The sequence below is a fragment of the Sapajus apella genome, unplaced genomic scaffold (genome assembly GCF_009761245.1).
Source record: "Sapajus apella isolate SASKATOON/1434 unplaced genomic scaffold, GSC_monkey_1.0 scaffold11, whole genome shotgun sequence".
In the NCBI taxonomy this organism is placed as follows: domain Eukaryota; kingdom Metazoa; phylum Chordata; class Mammalia; order Primates; family Cebidae; genus Sapajus; species Sapajus apella.
This window is the reverse complement of record NW_022436951.1, coordinates 8819239-8841553: the sequence shown is the minus strand read 5'-3', so window position 1 is coordinate 8841553 and position 22315 is coordinate 8819239. Positions and strand designations below refer to the sequence as shown.

The 22315-nt window shown below is 40.8% G+C and overlaps 1 protein-coding gene across 2 annotated transcripts in view; it reads right to left on the bottom strand.

Annotated features, from left to right (window-relative positions):
• The window catches only part of ADAMTS12 (ADAM metallopeptidase with thrombospondin type 1 motif 12), a 362056-nt gene that overhangs the window by 71242 nt on the left and 268499 nt on the right, over positions 1–22315 (bottom strand). For both annotated transcript variants that reach the window (XM_032279004.1, XM_032279007.1), the window contains exons 14-16: positions 19086–19206; positions 11328–11572; positions 9445–9583 (exon numbers count right to left, since the gene is read on the bottom strand). In XM_032279004.1, the coding sequence (XP_032134895.1) occupies positions 9445–9583; positions 11328–11572; positions 19086–19206 (505 nt within the window). The remainder of the gene's footprint in view (positions 1–9444; positions 9584–11327; positions 11573–19085; positions 19207–22315) is intronic.

The following is a 22315-nucleotide window of genomic DNA, read 5'->3' as shown; positions in this document are numbered from 1 at the left end:
GCCTCTCTGGCCCCACCCCCCAGCCACATTGAAGGAGCTTAACTTCCTTACGTGACTCGGCACAATGCCCCCGACTGAAGGAACTCCAGCCCCTTCCGCCTAGCAACCACCTAACCAATCATCACCTGCCTCTTTAGCTCCCGCCCAGCAAACTTCCTGCCCAAACCCTGACCAATCACCATATGCCCTATCAACCTCCTGCCCACTCAACTTCCCGTTCGGCAAACTCCCCGCCCGGCAACCGGGACTAACCAATCATCACCCGCCGCCACTGCTCTCCCACCGCCCCAGGCCCTCTGCCCCTATAAAACTAACCGAACAAGGAAAGCGCGCGCGATTCCTCTCTTCCCGCTTGAGTCGCCCGGAGATCCCAGTAAAGTCGGTACCGGTCACCATGCGTCCTGCCTCGAGTCTATTGAGCGCCTGCCTCCGTGGGTCGGGGTCCCACAGCCGGGGTCGCACAACTTTAACACCCCATTGTCAATATTCAACAGATCAACCAGACAGAAAATGAACAAGGATATCCAGGACTTGAACTCAGACCTGGACCAAGCAAACCTAATAGACATTTACAGAACTCTCCACCCCAAATCCACAGAATATACATTCTTCTCAGCACCACATCACACCTACTCTAAAATTGACCACATAATTGGGAGTAAATCACTCCTCAGCAAATGCAAAAGAACGGAAATCATAACAAACAGTCTCTCAGACCACAGTGCAATCAAGTTAGAGCTCAGAATTCAAAAACTGACCCAGAACCGCACAGCTTCATGGAAACTGAACAACTTGCTCTTGAATGTTGACTGGATAAACAATGAAATGAAGACAGAAATAAAGATGTTATTCGAAAGCAACAAGAACGAAGACAAAACATACCAGAATCTCTGGGACACATTTAAAGCAGTCTCTAGAGGAAAATATATAGCAATAAGTGCCCACATGAGAAGCAAGGAGAGATCAAAAATTGACACCCTATCGTCAAAACTGAAAGAGCTAGAGGAGCAAGATCAAAAAAACTCAAAGTTTAGCAGAAGACAAGAAACAGCTAAGATCAGAGCAGAACTGAAGGAGATAGAGACACAAAAAACCCTTCAAAAAATCAATAAATCCAGGAGCTGGTTTTTTGAAAAGATCAACAAAATAGACAGACCACTAGCCAGATTAATAAAAAAGAAAAGAGAGAATAACCAAATTGATGCAATAAAAAACGATAAAGGGGATATCACCACAGATTTACAGAAATTCAAACCATCATCAGAGATTATTACAAACAACTCTATGCACATAAACTAATAAACCTGGAAGAAATGGATAAATTCCTGGACACTTGTCTCCTGCCAAGCCTAAACCAGGAAGAAGCCGAAACCCTGAACAGATCCATAACAAGGTCTGAAGTTGAGACAGCAATTAAGAGCTTACCACCCAAAAAAAGCCCAGGTCCAGACGGGTTCAAAGCCAAATTCTACCAGACATACAAAGAGGAGCTGGTACCATTCCTTCTGAAACTACTCCAAACAATACAAAAAGAGGGAATTCTTCCCAAATCATTTTATGACACCAACATCATCCTGATTCCAAAACCCGGCAGAGACTCAACAAGAAAAGAAAACTTCAGGCCAATATCCATGACAAACATAGATGCAAAAATCTTCAATAAAATACTGACAAGCCGAGTGCAACAGCATATCAAAAAGCTTATCCACCATGATCAAGTAGGCTTCATCCCGGGGATGCAAGGCTGGTTCAACATACACAAGTCTATAACCATAATTCACCACATAAACAGAACCAAAGACAAAAACCACATGATTATCTCAATTGATGCAGAGAAGGCCTTTGACAAAATTCAACAGCCCTTTATGCTAAAAACACTCAATAAGCTAGGTATTGATGGAACGTATCTCAAAATAATAAAAGCTATTTATGACAAACCAACAGCCAATATCATACAGAATGGGCAAAAACTGGAAGCATTCCCCTTGAAATGTGGCACCAGACAAGGATGCCCTCTCTCACCACTGCTATTCAATATAGTATTAGAAGTTCTAGCCAGAGCAATCAGGCAAGAAAAAGAAAAAAAGGGCATTCAAATAGGAAAGGAGGAAGTTAAATTGTCTCTATTTGCAGATGACATGATTGCATATCTAGAAGACCCCATGGTCTCAGCCCAAAATCTCCTAAAACTGATAAGCAACTTCAGCAAAGTCTCAGGATACAAAATCAATGTGCAAAAATCACATGCATTCCTATACACCAATAACAGACTTAAAGAGAGCCAAATCAAGAACAAACTTCCATTCACAATTGCCACAAAGAGAATAAAATACCTAGGAACACAACTAACAAGGAACGTAAAGGACCTCTTCAAGGAGAACTACAGGCCACTGCTCAACGAAAGAAGAGAGGACACAAACAGATGGAGAAACATTCCATGTTCATGGTTAGGAAGAATCAATATCGTGAAAATGGCCATACTGCCCAAAGTAATTTACAGATTCAATGCTATCCCCATCAAGCTACCAGTGACCTTCTTTGCAGAACTGGAAAAAATCACCTTAAACTTCATATGGAACCAAAAGAGAGCCTGCATAGCCAAGTCAATTCTAAGCAAAAAGAACAAAGCGGGAGGCATCACACTACCGGACTTCAAACTATACTACAAGGCTACAGTAATCAAAACAGCATGGTACTGGTACCAAAACAGAGATATAGACCAATGGAACAGAACAGAGGTCTCGGAGGCAACACAACATATCTACAACCATCTGATCTTTGACAAACCAGGCAAAAACAAGCAATGGGGAAAGGATTCCCTGTTCAATAAATGGTGTTGGGAAAGCTGGCTAGCCATGTGCAGAAAGCAGAAACTGGAACCCTTCCTGATACCTTACAGGAAAATTAACTCCAGATGGATTAAAGACTTAAACATAAGACCTAACACCATAAAAACCCTAGAAGAAAATCTAGGCAAAACCATTCAGGACATAGGTGTAGTCAAGGACTTCATGACCAAAACACCAAAAGTATTGACAACAAAAGCCAAAATAGACAAATGGGATCTAATCAAACTCCACAGCTTCTGCACAGCAAAAGAAACAGTCATTACAGTGAATCGGCAGCCAACAGAATGGGAAAAAATTTTTGCAGTCTACCCATCTGACAAAGGGCTGATATCCAGAATTTACAAAGAACTAAAACAGATTTACAAGAAAAAAACTAACAAGCCCATTCAAAAGTGGGCAAAGGATATGAACAGATACTTTACAAAAGAAGACATACGTGAGGCCAACAAACATATGAAAAAATGCTCATCATCACTGGTCATCAGAGAAATGCAAATCTAAACAACATTGAGATACCATCTCACGCCAGTTAGAATGGCGATCATTAAAAAATCTGGAGATAACAGATGCTGGAGAGGATGTGGAGAAATAGGAACACTTTTGCACTGTTGTTGGGAGTGTAAATTAGTTCAACCATTGTGGAAGACAGTGTGGCGATTCCTCAAAGACCTAGAAATAGAAATTCCATTTGACCCAGCAATCCCATTACTGGGTATATATCCAAAGGATTACAAATCATTCTACTATAAGGACACGTGCACACGAATGGTCATTGCAGCACTGTTTACAATAGCAAAGACCTGGAACCAACCCAAATGCCCATCGATGATAGACTGGATAGGGAAAATGTGGCACATATACACCATGGAATATTATGCAGCCATCAAAAACGATGAGTTTGGGTCCTTTGCAGGGACATGGATGAATCTGGAAACCATCATTTTCAGCAAACTGACAGAAGAGCAGGAGATCAAACACCGCATGTTCTCACTCATAGGCGGGTGTTGAACAATGAGATCACATGGACACAGGGAGGGGAGCACTACACACTGGGGTCAGTTGGGGGGAAATAGGGGAGGGACGGTGGGGGGTGGAAAGCTGGGGAGAGATAGCAAGGGGAGAGATGCCAGATGTAGGTGATGGGGAGGAAGGCAGCAAATCACACTGCCACATGTGTACCTATGCAACAATTTTGCATGTTCTTCACATGTACCCCAAAACCTAAAATGCAATAAAATAAATAAACAGGGTAAAAAAAAGAAAAGCACCCTGTCAAGGAGCCCGCATTATAAGAGACCATGGAGAGCATCCCTCTGTCAGAAAGGCAGGTGAGTTCTTAGCTTAGTCCTGGACCTCCTATTTAATGCAGCACAGTGGTGATGTTTAACAAACTCTGGCTGTGGTGACAAGCCTGGGATCTCCCAGAGGAAATTCAATTGAAAAGCAGCCAAGAGAAACAAGCCAGAAACAGATGTTCCAGCTACTAAGATGTGCACACATTTAACCTGAATTACCTGTAGTTGGGGTGGATGAGAGGATTCATTTCTAAGTACTGTCTACAGATTTCACCTCTTTCTCCATATAGATATTGTCAAGTACAGTCGTAGCCATCCACATTAGTTCTGTCAAATTCTCAGCAATTTCTTTAAAATATTAAAATAGTAACAGCTTTAAAAGTGCCAACAAGGAGGGCGTGTCATATTTAATAAATGTGGTTGGAATAGTTGATTATTCCTAAGGAAACTGGATTCCTACTTTATACCTCACACAAAAATAAATTTAGGTGGGTTAAACTCTCTATGTGAAATTCGAAATTTTAAAACCCTTAGAAGAAAATATGGTATCATATCTATATATGGGATAGAAAAGTATTTTAGTTAAGACACCAAAAGCACAAACTTTAAAAGGAAAACAGACAAAATTCATTATATTAAAAATTTAACTTTTCTTTTTTGAGACAGGTTCTCACTCTATTGCCCGGGCTGGAGTGCAGTGGCAGGGTCTAGCCTAAACCTCCTGAGCGCAAGTAATCCTCCTGCCATAGCCCCCACAATAGCTGGGACTACAGGCGCCCACCGCTACCACCATGCCTGGCTAAGTTTTGTATTTTTTGTTGAGATAGAGTTTCATCATGTTGACCAGGCTGGTCTCAAAATCCTGGGCATAAGTGATTTCCTGCCTCCCAAAGTGTAATATTTCTACTTAATATGAGTTCCGCTTAATGTAAATAAGTTGTTAACATAATTTTTTTTTTTTTTTTTGAGACAGAGTTTTGCTCTTGTTGCCTAGCCTGGAGTGTAATGGCGCAATCTCAGCTCAGTACAACTTCTGCCTTCTGGGTTCAAGTGATTCTTCTGCCTCATCCTCCTCAGTAGCTGGGATTATAGATATGCACCACTATGCCCAGTTAATTTTTTTGTATTTTTAGTAGAGACAGGGTTTCTCCATGTTGGTCAGGCTGGTCTTGAACTCCCAACCTCAGGTGATCCAGCCACCTCAGCCTCCCAAAGTGCTGGGATTACAGATGTGAGAAAGACAAGCCAAATACTGGAACAGGGACTTGCAATATTTTTGGTTCATAGTGCCCTTTGTGTTTCGGTAATTTTTCATGGTGCCTCTAGGCAAAATAAAATATTGAACAGTTCCATTCATTAAATAATTAGGTACCAACTTAATAAGGATTTATGGTCCAACAACTTAGTAGCCATCTGAAAAAAATAATACACATAAATTGAAAAACAAAGTAGTACTTTTGTTTCATTTTAAATTAAGCTACACTCATGAGATGTGTGTATCTATTGGATACTGTACAACTTTTCAAATCTTGGAATGAGACTAGATACCACATTTCCAGTTTCACATTGATTTTCAGGTGGTATTTGATTTTTTAATCGCAGCAACCACTGAAAAACCAGTTTCACAAACATAGAATGTCATTAAAAAGAATGTCGTGTGGCCTAACCTTGAACTACCTCGAGCAAGCAGTAGACACATGGTCCAAGAAATGTTAACTCTTGCTGTGTTTCCCTTTAACATTTTGTTGTTTCCCTGGAAAATATAAAATATTCAATGTCACCCTATAAGTTCACGGGTTTATTCCCACAATATGCACAGACTATATGACCCAGGAATTCTACTTTTAGGTATACAAATTAAAGAAGCCCAAATACTGAAGTAATAAGGGAATTATTATAAGATATTCATTACAGAATTGCAGAAAGATTTATAGCTGTAAAACAGTAGAACGTATAAATAAACCATGATATATTAATGTAATAGAATAGTACACAACCCTTGAGATAAATGTATGAGAGGCTGGGCATGGTGGCTCATGCTCATAATTCCAGCACTTTGGGAGGCCGAGGGGGGCGGATGACTTGAGGTCAGGAGCTTGAGACCAGCCTGACTAACATGGTGAAACTCTGTCTCTACTAAAAATACAAAAATTAGTTGGGTGTGAGGGTACACGCCTGCAATCTCAGCTACTTTGGAGGCTGAGGCAAGGGATCACTTGAACCCGGAGGCAGAGGTTTCAGTAAGCTGAGATCACGCCATTGCACCCTGGCCTGGGTGACAGAAGAAAAAAGTCCTAGAGCTACTTTAATCAATGTGGATTTATCTCAAAAGCATAATGTTGAGGAAAAAAAAGACAAAGAATGATATAATACATATGATACAATATGTAGAAAGATTAAATGCCTGAGAAACAATTCTATATAATGTGTATGGCTATACATATTTAACCACATACATGGTAAAAGTATTTAACCAAACCACATACATGAGAATAATAAACACTAGTTTCATGACCCTAGTTAACTCTGGGAAAAAAGTGAAGAAAGTGGAGATGGGATTTTTTTTTTTTTTTGTCTTTAAAAGTAAAGACTGAAACAAACAACAAAACGGTAAGAGCAATAAAGCCGAGTGGTTAATATAAAGGAATTTGTTACTACATTCTCTATTTTGCTAGCATGTTTGAAATGTTGCTCAGTAAAACTAAAATAACACAGTAATTAAAAAAATGATTGCTATTACCTATTTGTAACCCACTTACTATGGAAATAAATTTGGTAATAACTTAATATTATCTGATAATTTGGTGTAAGTGAATTATAATATTTATTTTCTTTGAATCTAGAAATTTCACATAGAAATTAAAACTAAGGAGACCATTTTTTACACGGGTCCTCAAATGCTCATCAGAACAGCAATAAGGAATCATAATAGTACCCTACTGTGATAAGCGAAAATATATGCGTACATATACAATGTGCATAAATGCATCCATATGCACACAACTATATACATTTATGATTAGAAAAAAATGCTTTGAAAGGAAAGCAAAGTAGCAAAAGTACATGTGTTGGGGGTGACAATTTTTCATGTTTCAGTAACGTGTTTAACTTTCTTTTGCAGTGTTGAAAGTTTTAGCTTGAATAAAATAAAAATCCATCACTGAATTATTCAGTGTTTTAGGAAGTCTTCCAATGTTATATTTAGCAATGGTGTGTCCTGTGTGAATAATAACATTTCATCAGTTATGTTTAAGAGTCTTGCTGTCTTTCTCCTTTGCCAGAGTAAGGCTTAGTAATCAGAGTGACATTTACCCAGGTAGGTGGAAGTGCTGCTGAAGGCTTAGGCTGTAACAAAACCAAATGTCTCATTCACATCTGGGAAGAATGTCCAGTTTCCTAGCTGACTTCAGATGTCTTTTTATGATTACTGCACACGTCATCCACTTATCTCTTGATACGTGCTGCTCTGAAATATTGTGTGTGTGATGCAAAGGGTCCATTCTATATTGAAATAGAAGAGAGTGGAGGACGTTCTCTTGTTTCTTTCAGGAGTCCCTGTCATAAGCATTGGCTGTTTCATTCTATGGTGTCTTGGGGCAAATGACTTAGAGTTAAACTTGTATTTCATAGAAAGATGAGAACACAGGGGATGACAAATCGACAAAGTATCTATGACTCTAGTCACAATGACTTCATTTTCCTCCCATTGTTCCTCAGGGGAAGTTTTTCTCACCCAGTTATTTTCTGCTTAAATTGCCTTTGCCCAGCCCCGCACCCTGGGCAGTGGTGGGCAGTATGCTTGGAAATACCAGAGGCAGCGGTAGGAATGGCAGGACTGACTCTCCTATCAGCACCACCCATGGCTGCGGCCACAGACTGCACCTTTGACCTTGACAGATTTTCAGGGGGTTAGTTAGCATTATTAAATTGTCACACAATTTAGAATGAACATTTTATTCTTATGAATTCTAAAAGCTAACCTTGGTTTTCTATGCTGAAATGGGGAAAGAAAGAAGTCGATAATACAAAAATTGTTCATAAGGTTGATGGTGCACAACTCTCAGCGGTGGGAAAGCCAGTGAGCAGGTGATGTAGAGACAAGGTATGTGAGAGGGAAGCCTGTTGTGGAGTGGACCATGGTCTTCCGGTCCATTCACTGCTTCCTTTTTCTTCCCTTTTGCTGTGTCACCAATTCTGGCACATCACTCTGTAGCTCCCCTAGTTTTGCAGGTTGCAGTTACAGGCTAGAGGCAAGAAGTTTCAGAATTGACTTAGACATGACCCAAAGGAGAGAGAGAGGTGGAGGACCCCTAAGTGAGTGATACAGCCCCAAGTATTCAACAGGTCCTGACCCCTGCCTTCACAGGCTTTGGAAAAGTTCATCCAGCACTGCAGAGATTCCATGCTCCTCAAATGTCCACATGCCCCTCCATGATTGTTAGCCTCCTTCTGCAGTTAGATGGTGCCCATGTGACTAAGACCAACCAGTGAGATGTGCGTGGAAATGACTAGCAGCATTTCCAGGCCAAGGCTATCAACAGAGCCAGGCTGCCTCTTTCATCTCTTTCTTTCCTTATGGGGCAAGCTGGAAGTCATGTGTTTTGGATGTCTTACGTAGGAAATGAAGCAGAGCCTTCCAACCTGCTTCAGACATACAATGAATTAACACTCAACCTGCATTGTGTTGAAACTAAGATTTCAATTTTTTTGTTCTTGTGCAGAGCTTACCCCATCCTGACTAATACTTGGCAGCAAGTGAACTTCTCCAGTGCTTGATTTTGTGAAAGCTACTCCCCGGCTGTATGCATAAAAATGGATAAATAGGAGATGGAGCAAGAACACTGGGTCGGGAATCAGAAGAGCTAGTTATGGTTTGAGTTTGGCCATGATTTACGGTACACGTTTGAGCAGTTGTCCCGCTTTTGTGGTCCTGAAGTCCTCAACCGGAGACATGGTTGTTGTTAATGCTTTTTGTTTGACAGTAACAAAACCTTTTACTGGCCTTTTATAGAACGGATAAAAACTTTGATAAAAGTTTACAGTAAAACCAAAAAAAAGGTTTTACTGAAAACTTTTATCAAAGTTTTTATCCGTTTTATAAAAGGCCAGTATATAGAGCTGATAAAAGAAAAGCTGCCTCTCTTCAAACCATGCCCCTGCACACTCACTGTCCACAGAGGCCCCTGACCATCTCGGTGGATCTGCACGAGCACACAGTGGAAAGCAAATCAGTGGGTTAATCGCTCTGCAGCCGGCTCTGAGGCTGGCGTGGCTTCATAGTGAGAGCAGCTGTTTCTCACCCGTCCCGCAGGTCACACTGCATTCTGTCCAGCGGCCGTACTGCCAGAAGTACATCTGCTGCTCAACATCATTGTCAAGGCCGTCTTTCTGGATTGTGTACTCATACTTGATGCCAGGGTTAGTCACCTGGAATAGGAGCTAAAAGGCAAGAGAGGGGTCATGTCAAACTGTCATGACTTTATACCATAAGCCAGTCATGTAAAAAGACCATGCAATGTCAGTCATCTAAAATTGGTTATGGGAGCATCCACTGGAACAAATGCCATTAAAGAGATCTCTGCCTATGTCTATACCTCTGTCTGTGTCTAAGTTCATATCTATATACCTGCCTCTACCTCTATAGCTATATATTCTCCGTTCAATTATTTGTTAGCTGGATTCTCATGGGATTTTCAGTTCTCATAAATGGGGAGATGAAATCATATGGGAAGTACTCTGTGGAAATGGCAACAAGTGTCCTTTCCAACAATAGGCTGACAGGTCACTCTGTGCCCTTATATACTTCCCAGCTTTGTGAATATAGGTAACTGCTATAGTTTGCCCATATACAAAGTGAGGGTAATAAATAGTGCCTATTTGTAGGATTATTGTCAGGTTAAATGAGTAAACACATGTAAAGTGGTTAGAACAGTGTCTGACGTGGAGTTAGCACTCAGCGAATGTTAAATAGTAAGCAATATGTACCAGTCATACACTAGTTAAACCAGTTCCCAAAACACAGGATACATGACCTTTTCCCCATTGCTGACTCGTAAAGAGTGCTTTTGAGCTTATTTCTATTTTACTAGTGAACAGGCACCATCCGCCTGTTTGGTCTATCTTTATTCTGTGAAGAAACACTGAACACCTGCTTATTAAAAATAAGAACTTGCTCACAAAGAATAAATTCATGGGTCAGAGTCTGCTCTGGGCTCTCAGCTCTGAAATGCTATGAGTCCCCTGATGTCCCACTCTGATTCCCACTTTTGCACTCTTTGTTTCTGTTTCTTAATTCCATTGGCACCGACTGGTTTGGGGTCTCCATGACTGAGCTGGTCTCGGCAAGTACCTTTAACAAATAGTAGTTCTGAGATAAAAATGGTCATGGGCTTTAGCTTAGGTATGCTGCTCTTGGGATCTTCCCCTTACTTCCCTCTCATGCAAGCAATCTACTTATCACATGTTGAAACTGAACTCACCTTAAACATAGAGGCATTGGATTGCTTGCTCCCTGGGACTGGGGATTCTCATGTGTAAATCCTTGCCTGTGTCACAAGCAAAGTCTCCTGACACTCACGGATCACAGCTGCCATGCTTGACCTTCGGCTTCTGTGAGTGCTCTGATATCCGGCTCAGAAAGGATGTCTCTCTAACTTTAGACTGTGGCTGGATCTCACTCCTTGGCCATCTGTCATCCTCAACCTGCCTTGCCACTATCGGTATAATCATTCCTCTCTTTCCCGACAGTTCTGTGCCCAATGTGAAAGACTAATTTCTTGTGCCTTTGAAAAGCACATACTGTATTCTAACTCCTCCTTCCAGCACGAATTTCACAAAGCCAAATGCTTTGCCTGAAGACAACATACAGTGACATGTCAGTTTATCCCCACTGCTGGAAAGCTGCTTAGAAACCCATGCCACAATGACAATAGACTCAAGGAACTCAAACCTCCCAGTGGGTGGTTTTAGAGCACCTTGCATTTTGTTATGAGGGTTTCAGCAATATCTAGGCAATAAAGGATTAACAGCACAAACTTATAATATCTCATTCCCCTCCCTGATCCTTGCTAAAAGAAGTTTTTTAAAGATTCTTTCCTTATGTCCCCTAGCAAATACCTTGGGGAAAAATGAGAAAGATTCTAACTAGCACACATGTCAGCAGTTTCCCTCCTTTCTGCATTACCTGGATCCACACAGACTCATTGGTGGGACCTGTGGCCATCAGCTTTTCCAGGTCTCCTTTCCTGTCATATTGAAAGATGGTCCCTGCCAGTTTGTAGTTCCCATTCCACTGGATAGCAAACCCTCCATTGAGGTAATATTTTTCAGGATCTTCACTCCTGATGGCCAGGAAGTTTCCAGCTCCCTCAATTTCCACCACTCTTATGTCCCTTGCTCCTTTTGGAATGAGCCCGATGTCAACATAACCTAAGGAGAGAAGACACAATCATTAAAGAGGCATGCCAGCTTCTCAGCTGAATGCAAACTATTTCTGACCCATTGTTCATCCTCTTCCCAGCCTCCTCATCATTTGGTGCCCTTGTTGGGTGGCCACTGGGATTGGCAGAAGCACTAATTATGGGGGATTTTAGAGAACTTGGACAGGGACAGAATTCTCAGGAGTTTTATGACTCAATATGTGCCCAGTTTTGAAAGGACTGTGAAATAAGTGCAGATTGGACTCTGAAGCTTTTGTGGTTAATCTAGCATTTATTTTTCTGTGATTTTATGTTGATAGTTCAAAACCCTAAAGCTCCTAGCTGGCCTCCTGCTAGTATTTCTGCCTCCCCATTTATTGCTTCTATTAAATTAGACTTCCTAAACACTGCATTGAATACATACTTTTCTCCCCCCCGCCTTGCCAGCAGGTTAAAGACTGACTCTAGGCAGTAATGTAATCCTTGCTTCCATTCATTAATAAAATCCTGGAGAGAATCTCTGATTGTTTGCCACCTGGCTATCTTGAATACAGCCTGTGATGAGGAACTCAACTCTGAGCACAGCCTTTTATACTGTTGGACAATTCTCTTCATTAGAAAGTTTTCTTTCTCATTTTGTCTTTTATATATTGCTGAAATAGGAATTTATAGTTTATTCTCATGTGTTCTAATTCAGCCTTCTCAAAAAGCATATGTTGACATTTATTTGAAGATAACAATCAACTCTAGCCACAGTCTTATTCTTGTTTAATGGTCTTTATGGTAAGAGGCATACTGGTGAAAAAAGGAAAGAACACTTTAGTGGTTGCTAGTGTTTGCCAGGCTCTATGCTAAACATTTAATGCATTCATCTTATTTATGCTTCTTGAGAACCATTATCTCATAAAATGGAAAGAACATGGACTTGCAGGATGGCATTGTGGAAGGAGTTCTGGGGCAATGGAAGTTGAAAGACTTGCATTCTAGTCTCTGCATTTCTACAAATCAGCTCTGTGCTTTCATTGATTCATCTAACTTCTTTGAATCTCATTGCACAGAAGGGGATTGAATGATGATGCCTGAGGTCCCTCTCAGCTCTAATGGTCAATGATTTTTCTCTTTTGTAAGCTAACCATTCTTTGTTCCTTCAACTTTTTTTTTAAATATAAAATACAGTTTCAAGATGCTGATGATATTGGTCATTTTTTCACTGGATACAACCAAGGTGCTTCATCTTCCTCTGGCGTTAAAGAAGTATGGGGTCTTGGAGGTCAAATCCTGCCCTGTCTGGTAAGAATAATTTGCTCTGAAACTGGATACAGATCACAACCTCAGCCTCAGTTTTCAAATTGGCAGCTCTCATCCAGAGGAACCAAAATGTGGTTTGCGTGGTATTTAATTAAGTTCCATTTGGCTCTCACACACTTGCCTAGAACAGCTGATTAAAACCACGAATGTAAACCACCTCAGGGAAGATATTGATCATATGTAATTGAGACTAATGTTTTTTTAAAGTAAGTGCCCTCCGAGTATTGCTATCTGCAGACATTTTCTTACTTAGGATGTTGCATGCCTTCTCATAGCAGAGCTCATGCAGGAAAATCAACTGGTATGAAACACTGCGTCTACCACCTTGTTCCTTTCTTTAAAAAACTAAAAACCTAAACAGAGAAAAACAATAAACAACAGAGTTCACTTTTTATTCTTCCACTTAAGTCAGAAAATCCAAAATTAGAAATATTTATTATAGGTAGATTGAAAGAGGCATACTTAATTTAAAATAAAAGCTCTCAGTGAATGTAAGCACTGCTTCTGAATAGTTTCTAGATAAAAGGATTCATAAGAATAGTTGCAAAGTACAAGTGATCCTTGAATGACACAGGGGTCAGGGCACCAAGCCCCTATGCAAGTAAAAAAAAAAACAAACCTGTGTTCAATTTTTAACTATACCCAAACTTATCTACTAATAGCCTTCTGTTGGTCAGAAGCCCTACCAATAACGCAAACAGTCCACTGATACATAATTTTTGTGTTATATGCATTATATATTGTATCCTTATGATAAAGTAAGCTAGAGAAAATAAAATGTTAACGAATTCATAATGAAAATGTATTTAGCATTCATTAAGTGGAAGTGGATGATCATAAAGACCTTTATCCTTGTTGTCTTCACGTTGAGTAGGCTGAGGAGGAAAACGAAGAGGAGGGGTTGATTTTTCTCTCAGGTAGCAGAGGTGGAGGAGGTGGAGATGGAGGAAGAGAGGAAGGCACACTCTGAAACTTTGCAGAAATTCATTGTAATTTGTCTGACATTTTGCTTTTTCATTTCTCTAAAAGTATTCTATATGGTACCAATCCTTCTTCCACCATTTGCTTTAGTTTCAGTGCCTGTATTGTAGAAGAGTCTATGTCATAAAATAAATTGAAAGCAGTCTTCAGTAATCAGAACCCTTCTGCTAGACTGTCCAATGTCTGTTTGTTTTCCAGCACTGTTTCTTCTCCATCTTCTTTCCAGGACCATCATCTGGTCCTGGTTCGGAAGAACGCTTTCATCAACTTGTCTTCTGTTAATTCCCCTGGTGTCTAACAACTCTCGAATTTCTCCAAACTCTTCACCCCAGCATTTTTCACATATTCACAACCTCTTTCACGATTTCCTTGACTGTCTCTGTCATAAGTCCTGTGCACAACGTTGGGACACAGTTTTCTCCAGCAGAAATTGGGCTTGAGGCTTTCTTGGTGTTTTCTATGACAATATAGCATCTTCAACGTTGTAATCCTTCCAGACTTTTATGATGTTTTCTATCAGAGTTCTCTTTCACAATGTTGACACTCCTTTCCATAGAGTATTGTGTGTAACGAGCCTAAAAGATCCTTATGACCCTCTGATCTAGAGGCTGAATTAGAGACATTGTGTTTAGGGGCAAGCAGACCACTTTGATGCCTTTGGTGTTGAACTCATGGAGTTCTTGGTGGCCACGGGCATTGTTTAATATCAAAAGAACTTCAAAAGGCAGTCCCTTACTGGCAAGGTACTTCCTGATTTCACGGACAAAGCATCAGAGCATCCAATTCGGAAGAAGTCCGGGCCTTCTCCTTGTACAACCAAAAGGCTGGCAGCTTGTGTTTATCTTTTCCCTTCAAGGCTGTTAGGTTAGCTCCTTTATAGATAAGGGTAGCCTGATCATGAACCTGACTGCATTTGCACAAAACCATGGAGGTAGCCTATTCCTTCCTGCCTTAAATCCTGGTATTTGTTTATCTTCTTTACTAATAAACATTCTTTTTACCATTTTTTCCCACAATAGGACACTTTCATCCACATTAAAAATCTGTTTAGGCAGATATCCTTTCTCTTCATGGATTTTCTTAATGGCATCTGGAGACTCACCTGCTGCCTCTTGCAGAGACTGCTTCTCCTATTATCTTGACATTTTTAAAAGCAAACCTCTTTCAAAAATTATCAAATCATACTTTGCAGGTATTAACTTCTCCAGCTTTAGGTCTCTCTCCTTCCTTTTGCTTTAAGTTGTCATATAATGACTTTGCTTTATGTTGAATCATATCAGAGTCTATTGATATGTTATGCCTTTCTATATCAGTCCTGCACCCACGTGAAAGCTGTATGAAAGATAAGTTTCACAAAAAGTGCAAGGCTTTTGTACCTGCTGGCATAGCTGTAGGGATGACTTTACAAATTTCCTTTTCTTTCTTTTATAATGATACTTACACTAGATTCATTTATCTTGAAATAGCAGACAGCTATAGCTGCAGACCACAATCTGTGGTACATATCAAGCAATTCAACTTTTTCCTATAATGTCATGACTTTTCTCTGCTTCTTAGAGCATTTCCAGCATCGCTAGTGGTATTTTGTGTGAATCCCATGGTGTTACTTAAGGTTTATGGTATTGCACTAAACACAATGACAAATATTCAAGATCACTTTTTACTGTGACATGCAATTTACCGGACAAATGAACTACTCACATGGAGATGATTAGCATTACGCAGTGTTTTAAGCATATATTTGCAACACTTGAGCTCACCACAACAGCAATAGGAGATGGCTCTGAAATTACTACAGTAGTACAGTATTAACACAGTCACTTTTATGCAGTTCTGACTCAATACTGCCTCTTTGATTTGTTTACATTTCTCTAAATTTCAAATCGTGCCATGTATGGTCTGTAAGTGTTTGTGTGCATAAATTTTAATACATTTTAACATTTTATAATACATTTGTGGATATATTATGGTAGTAAATGATAAAAGAGACTAGTATCTACATATGTTTTATGCATTCATGACATACCTTTTTCTTAATTTTTCTGATATGTCTAGGCTACACAGTTCATCTGTGAGTTTTCTCAAATTGTCACAAATCTCTGTAAGTTTTTTCAATATATTTATTGAAAAACATCTTCATACTAAGTGGACTCATTCAGTTTGACCCCATGTTGTTCAAGGGTCAACTGTATTAAGAATGATGAACACATTTGTTCAGCAAATCAATTTTCTTGCATCTTCCCCAGTGTAAGCATTAGCCACTTGCACCAATATTAGGGGAAGTGGAGAAACATAATTCTGACCTCAAGAAAGAAGTCTCTGGGTCCAAGGAGACCACCTGGAGAAACTATCTCATCACTATCTCAGTCTTGAGCACCTGGAACTAAAAGAATACTCAGGATGCCTGTAATCCCAGCACTTTGGGAGGCTGAGATGGGTGGATCATGAGGTCAGGAGTTCGAGACCAGCTTGGCCAACATGGTGAAGCCTTGTCTCTACTAAAAGAAATACAAAATTAGCCAGGCATTGTGGCACGCACCTGTAATCCCAGCTACTAGAAAGGCTGAGGCAGGAGAGTTGCTTGAACCCGGGAGGCAGAGGTTGTAGTGAGCTGAGATTATGCCATTGTACTCCAGCCTGGTGACAGAGCAAGACTCTGTCTTGGCAACAACAAAAAAGAATACTCAGGATATTTGAGGATGGGGCAAAAAAAGGGCTCTCGTTTCTGAGACATTGTGATAAGAGACATCATGCATTGTTGGTGCTAACACACATCTTATCCAACTGTTCTTTGTGGTCTACAAAAACGGACTTTACTCACCAGCATATTTGGTCTCCAGTCTTTGACATTTCTAATAAAATGTGCTCATAAAGAGATTATGCCATTAACCCTGCATGATTTATCTACAATGACCAGCTTGTCTTTTTAAAGGTTTATGCTGTCCGTTTGAGACAACGCTCACTGCAGGCCAATATCTCACGATTTATGTGTGGAGGCTCCTGGGAAAGGTTGGTCCATGTCTATTCTCAGGCTTGAGAGCAGTGACACATAGGTGTCTGGTTCAGATGCAAACCAGTGTTTGACAGGCTCACAAACCACAGAGTGAGGAAGAAATATATAAAAATAACAGTACCTGGTAGACGTTTTGAGAGGCTGAACTGCCTTTCCTTAGATTTAGACTCTTAGTCTCAGTTATCTCAAAAGAGGGTGGTGAGGGAATTGGAACCTTGTAACACACTGTGAGCAATCATAACCCTCGTGTTAGAAGCCAGTGGAGAGGAATTGTAGGGGAGAGACATGGGAGAAAGAGAACTGAAAGCACAAAGGCACAGGGAGATGTCCAATGCTCAGTGGTGGGCATGTGGCCAGAGCTACTGAGATATTGGAGGCAGGGGTGAAGGTGAGAAGGGAGAAGAAGACATTTATAACCCATTTTCTTATTCCTAAGAGACCAGGGCAGTGGAAAGAACCCAGAATTAGAGTTGGATTTCCTAAGGGATTAAAAGGTTAAGTGGAAGAGACTTGGGGACACAAATCTGGTTTTCAATCGAGTTATCATAATATTAGAAAAACAGCACATCAGATGCCAAGATAAAATTAAATAAAGAAAATTAAATAAAGCAGGTTGAAATTTTAAGTGTGACTTTTTGCAAGTTAAGTAAATAAAGCCACATCTAAATCATGAAGGGTATTTACAAAACACCTTTGTAAAGGTTATAAAAACATTGGCTATCGCAGGGTGTTTAATCATAAGCTTAAGACATACTGGGTTATTATTCACATTTCTAATAAGTAATCCAGAGAATATTTTTCATCCATCATAAAGCTATCAATCAAAGACATGAAATACAATCTTCCAATGATAATTCTAATGGGCAGGACAAACATTACATTTCACAATTTAACCTTAGTAATCCAATAGTCAAAGATGAAAGAATAAGGATGGAAATTAAATTTAGATTGTTTGCTATTATGATTACTAGGGAACAACAGGTCACGTAATTAACTGAAGGACACACCTGATACTCTCAGGGTCCTACTTAGTAACTGCATCCTGGGTAGGAAGCATGTCTAGGAGAGAGATGTTGTTTTTCTAGGATCCAGGAAAACAGGGCTTTACCATCTCTGAAAGTTGTTATCACTTCCTGTCCTGGGCATCTCCCCGTGTAGCACACACTGCCCCTCTCCCCTTAGGCACAACTGCAATAGTGCATGATGGATTCCCTACTCCCAGCATTTCTATGGAATCCAGGGAATTAACAGTCTGATCGCCCTAGACTGGGGGAAAGTGGTGTATATTATCTTAATGTCTTCACCCTTCAGGTGGGGGAAACTCAGAGGTGCAAGCTGTGCCATGGCCCCCATAATACAGTTGACCCTTTCTTAGCTGCCTTCCTTGGGAACTGACTCTTCTTTGGGGTCCACCCTTCAAGGTGGACTCTTCCTGCCCTGAGGAATATCCATAGCCCAAAGCTGCGCAGACAAGAAACTCTGCAAAAGGTGACTATGGGAGGAGAATGGTAGAGTGTGGGTATGAAGGGGATGCTAGGTGGAGGAGGTGCCTGGAAAGTCATAAGGGAGCAGTGGGTGGGACCCTCTCCCACTTGTGAGCAACTGGGAATAAAAGAGATTTGATGCAACCCTGTCTTGCTTCTCTTTTGACCCTCCCACTTGGGAGCAATTGTGAATGAAAGAGATCTGATGCAACCCTCCCTTGCCTCTCTTTTGACTTTGAATTGAAGGTGTACCCCAATTCTTTTCCTTGTAAACCCATTGCTGGCTTCTGTGTCCTCACTACAGAATCTGTCTTTGTGTCTGCAGCCTTCTCAGCTAGCTTCTGATCTCTTCTCTCCCCTAGTTCTTGGTCTGTTCCAATGCCATTGGCTTTAACACCATTGGCTTTAGTGCTGGGTCCTCTTGTGATGCCTGTTCCCAGAGGGGATCCTCCCCCCGGGATCACGCTCTACACCTCTTCCTGTTTACATCCATAGGCCATTTCAGTTCTCTATCTCACTGTCATGCAGCCTGTATTTTCTCAGCAATCAACTCCTTCCCTAAAACTGCCAAGGAGCACTTACTCCTTTGTGATAAAGGCTACCTTCCATTTTGAATACCTTGTAAGTCACAGGCTGTTTTAAAACAAATAAAAACAAAAACTAGGAATCAATTAAACATTTATCTTGCCCCCTCCCACTTTTGGTCCCATCATTTCAATAATTTATTTGTTTATTACCTGATCCTTCCTTCTGCTTAAACATCTTTCTAACAGTTTGGCAGGAAGAGCCATCTCCCAGGCACACGCCACAGCGATCCTCTGTGGCATTGGAATCGATCTCATAGTCACAGCCAACAATCTGTGGGGAAGAGAGGTGGGGGATAAATGCTGAGGCAGGAGAGGCCACTCTTGCCTGGATCTGTGACTTCTCCTTTCCCCCTTGATGCTTTATAAGACTGGGCAGGAGGTACCAGGGCACAAGGACAAATGTTTGTTCCTGGTGGCAGCAAGAGGAATATTCAAGCATCCACCAATGGTAGAGGGACTACTTGCTCAGAGGGGAGGGAGGCACACATTGAGTGAGTTCTAATTTCCTGAGTCAGAGGCAGAACTGAGCAAAATCTAAGAAAATGTTCCAAAAATCGAATTATGAAAACATTGTTGAATTGAAGTTGATAGAGCAGCAAGTCTCTTTCAGATGTGTTCTCATCCTGGAAAAGGAGAGCCATGAAGTGTGGGGTACTCTGTAGGAGTGGATACCAAAGAATCATGACACTTAGATTGAAAGTCACGAACTGTATCTGACCTTCACCTGGACTTTTCTATTGCTTGCTTTCTTCCATGACCACAAGGGAAAACTATACCATATTCCTTTTGTGATTTTCTTTCTTGTTTGGGAAGAATTGTGCCCAGATAGTTTTATTTCCTTTTTGATCTTTAAAGATAATTTTCATTCTAACTGGAAAGCCACCTCAAATCTATTTAAAGGAAGAATGGTTTGAATCTGCTTTTAGAGAGAGATGGGATCTTGCTATTTTGCCCAGGCTGGAGTGCAGTAGCTATTCACAGTCAACAGCCTTGAACTCCTGGCCTCCCACCTCAGCCTTCTGAGTTGCTGGGACTGCAGTTACCACACCAGGCTTATTTTGAGTCTTTAAATACACCCTATACCAGCTAAGCAGAGAATGAATGCCCACTAATTGAAAATAGCTTCCTTATTTAGGTTAAAGTGTCTCTAATTTCCTTTAGGTCCAAAGACTGTGCTGCTTGACCCAGTTGGGGAAACAAAAAAAGTACTAAGAGATTTTTTTTTTAAAGAAACAAAACTTAATTATGCTAATAACAATGGGAAAAAATGTGCAAAACAGGTGCCTTCAGTGATTACGACTGCCAACCCTTCACAAACAATACGTTTGCATCCAGCTTGAGCACCCTCTAATAATCTGACCTTCACAACCGTATTTCCAGTGGCCTTCATTCCTTCACTGATTTGGAATGAGCTAGGAAAATTGACTCCGAGGTATATTAATTTTAAAGTATTTTCTTTAATCTCTACCAGCAGGGAAACAGATATAAAAAATGTGAAGAATAAAGGAAAGAAAGTCAGAAAAGCAAATATCTGAAGCCCAAGTCTTTCTTCTTAAATGGGTGGTAATATTTCTAATGTAATATTTGCCTGCACAACAGAAAGACAAGGGTTGGGGGAAGGAGACACACCCATGTCCCCAGCATTCTGTCCCACAGCATATTAAATGGGTTCTTTCAGAGACTCACACAATTTAGTATTCCTGTGAGCTGCATGCAGTACCATAAAAACTGAATTAAGTATACAACAGAAGGTCTGTGAAGACATAAACCAGTCCTCCTTGTTGCATATAAAACATAAGGGGCTCTGAGGGGAAAGGAAACAAACTTTACTCTCCTCCTTCATCACACGTGCTCTGGCAACATGGAAAGCCCACGACAGCACGCTCTTCTGCCTTCAGCAGAATCAGAGGTGACTCCATTGCTGCTACCCAACGTGGAAAATGACTTCAGCATGACCCTTCTCTGATGTGACTTTGAGGAGGCCAGGCAATCACCCCAACATGTAGTGTGTTTGTGAAAAAAAAATCACTGTCATTTCCCATCTTATCATCAATTCTTGACCCTGAGACAATTGCACTGATGAGCATGCTACCTGGAGAATGACTTAGGGAAATCAGGTCCTTGCCTTTCTCTAGGCACTTAGCACTCCCTGAGTGAATAAGTAAGAGATATCCTTGTCAGTTCTCATTTTTTTTTTCAATAAGACATTAATATGATTTTACTTTGTGGATTTTTAAATTACTAAGAACTAAAATATTAACTGATCAAATCTACCTGAATATGTTCATTTCTTTCTAAAGTTCTTGGCGAAGGTAGAGACTGGGAGAATGTCTGGTTCATTTCCAGCCAATGAAACTTAAAGTGTCAAGATACTCAGGGCAGAGCTGTACTTAGCCAAAAAGAATAGGTAAATGATGTTGCCATGTAACAGATTGGGCAGTAGCAGAAGGGTTTCCTCACCATAGCTTTTCAAGGTAGGTGCTTACGGATTAAACTGGGTCCCCTAAAAAATATGTTGAAGTCTTAACACCTGGTACCTGTGAATGTGACCTTATTTGGAGATAGAATCTTTGCAGATATAATCAAATGAAGACGAGGTCATACTGAATTAGGTTGGCCCTAAAACCAATGACTGGTATCCTGTTAAGGAGATAGAGGTTTGGAGACAGAGACACACAGAGGGAAGATGAACAGGTGAAGATGGAAGCAGAAATTGGAGTGACATAGCCCCAGGAATGTCAATGATTCGCCACAACCATGGCAAGCTGGGAAGAGACAAGGAAGGGTTCCGCCCTAGAACCTTCAGGGGGAGCATGGTCCTGCTGACAACTTAATTGCAGACTTCTAGCTTCCAGAACCATGTAACAATGCATTTATTTTGTTTCAACTCATCCAGTTTGTGATAATTTATTAGAGTAGCTGTAGGGAAGTAACACAGTATCATTTTGCCCATTCGAGTGGTAGTGGTGATGTGGTAGGGGTGGTGATGTGATGGTGGTAGTGGTAGTGGTGGCTATGTGGTAGTGGTAATGATGATTTGATGATGGTGGTGGAGGTGGTGTGGTAGTGGTAGTGATGATTTGATGGTGGTGGTGGTAATGTGGTAATGCTGGTGGTGATTTAATGGTAATGGTGGTGGTGGTAATATGATAGTGGTGATTTGATGATGTTGGTGATTTGATGGTGGTGATGGTAGTAGTGGTGATGGTGATTTGACGATGGTGGTGATGGTGATGTGGTAATGGTGGTAGTGATGACGTGGTGGTGGTTATGGTGGGGTGCTGGTGGTGGTAGTGGTGGTGATGGTGGAGTGGCGGAGGTAGCGTTAGTGGTGATGATATGGTAGTGGTGGTGGTAATTTGATGGTAGTGGTAGTGGTG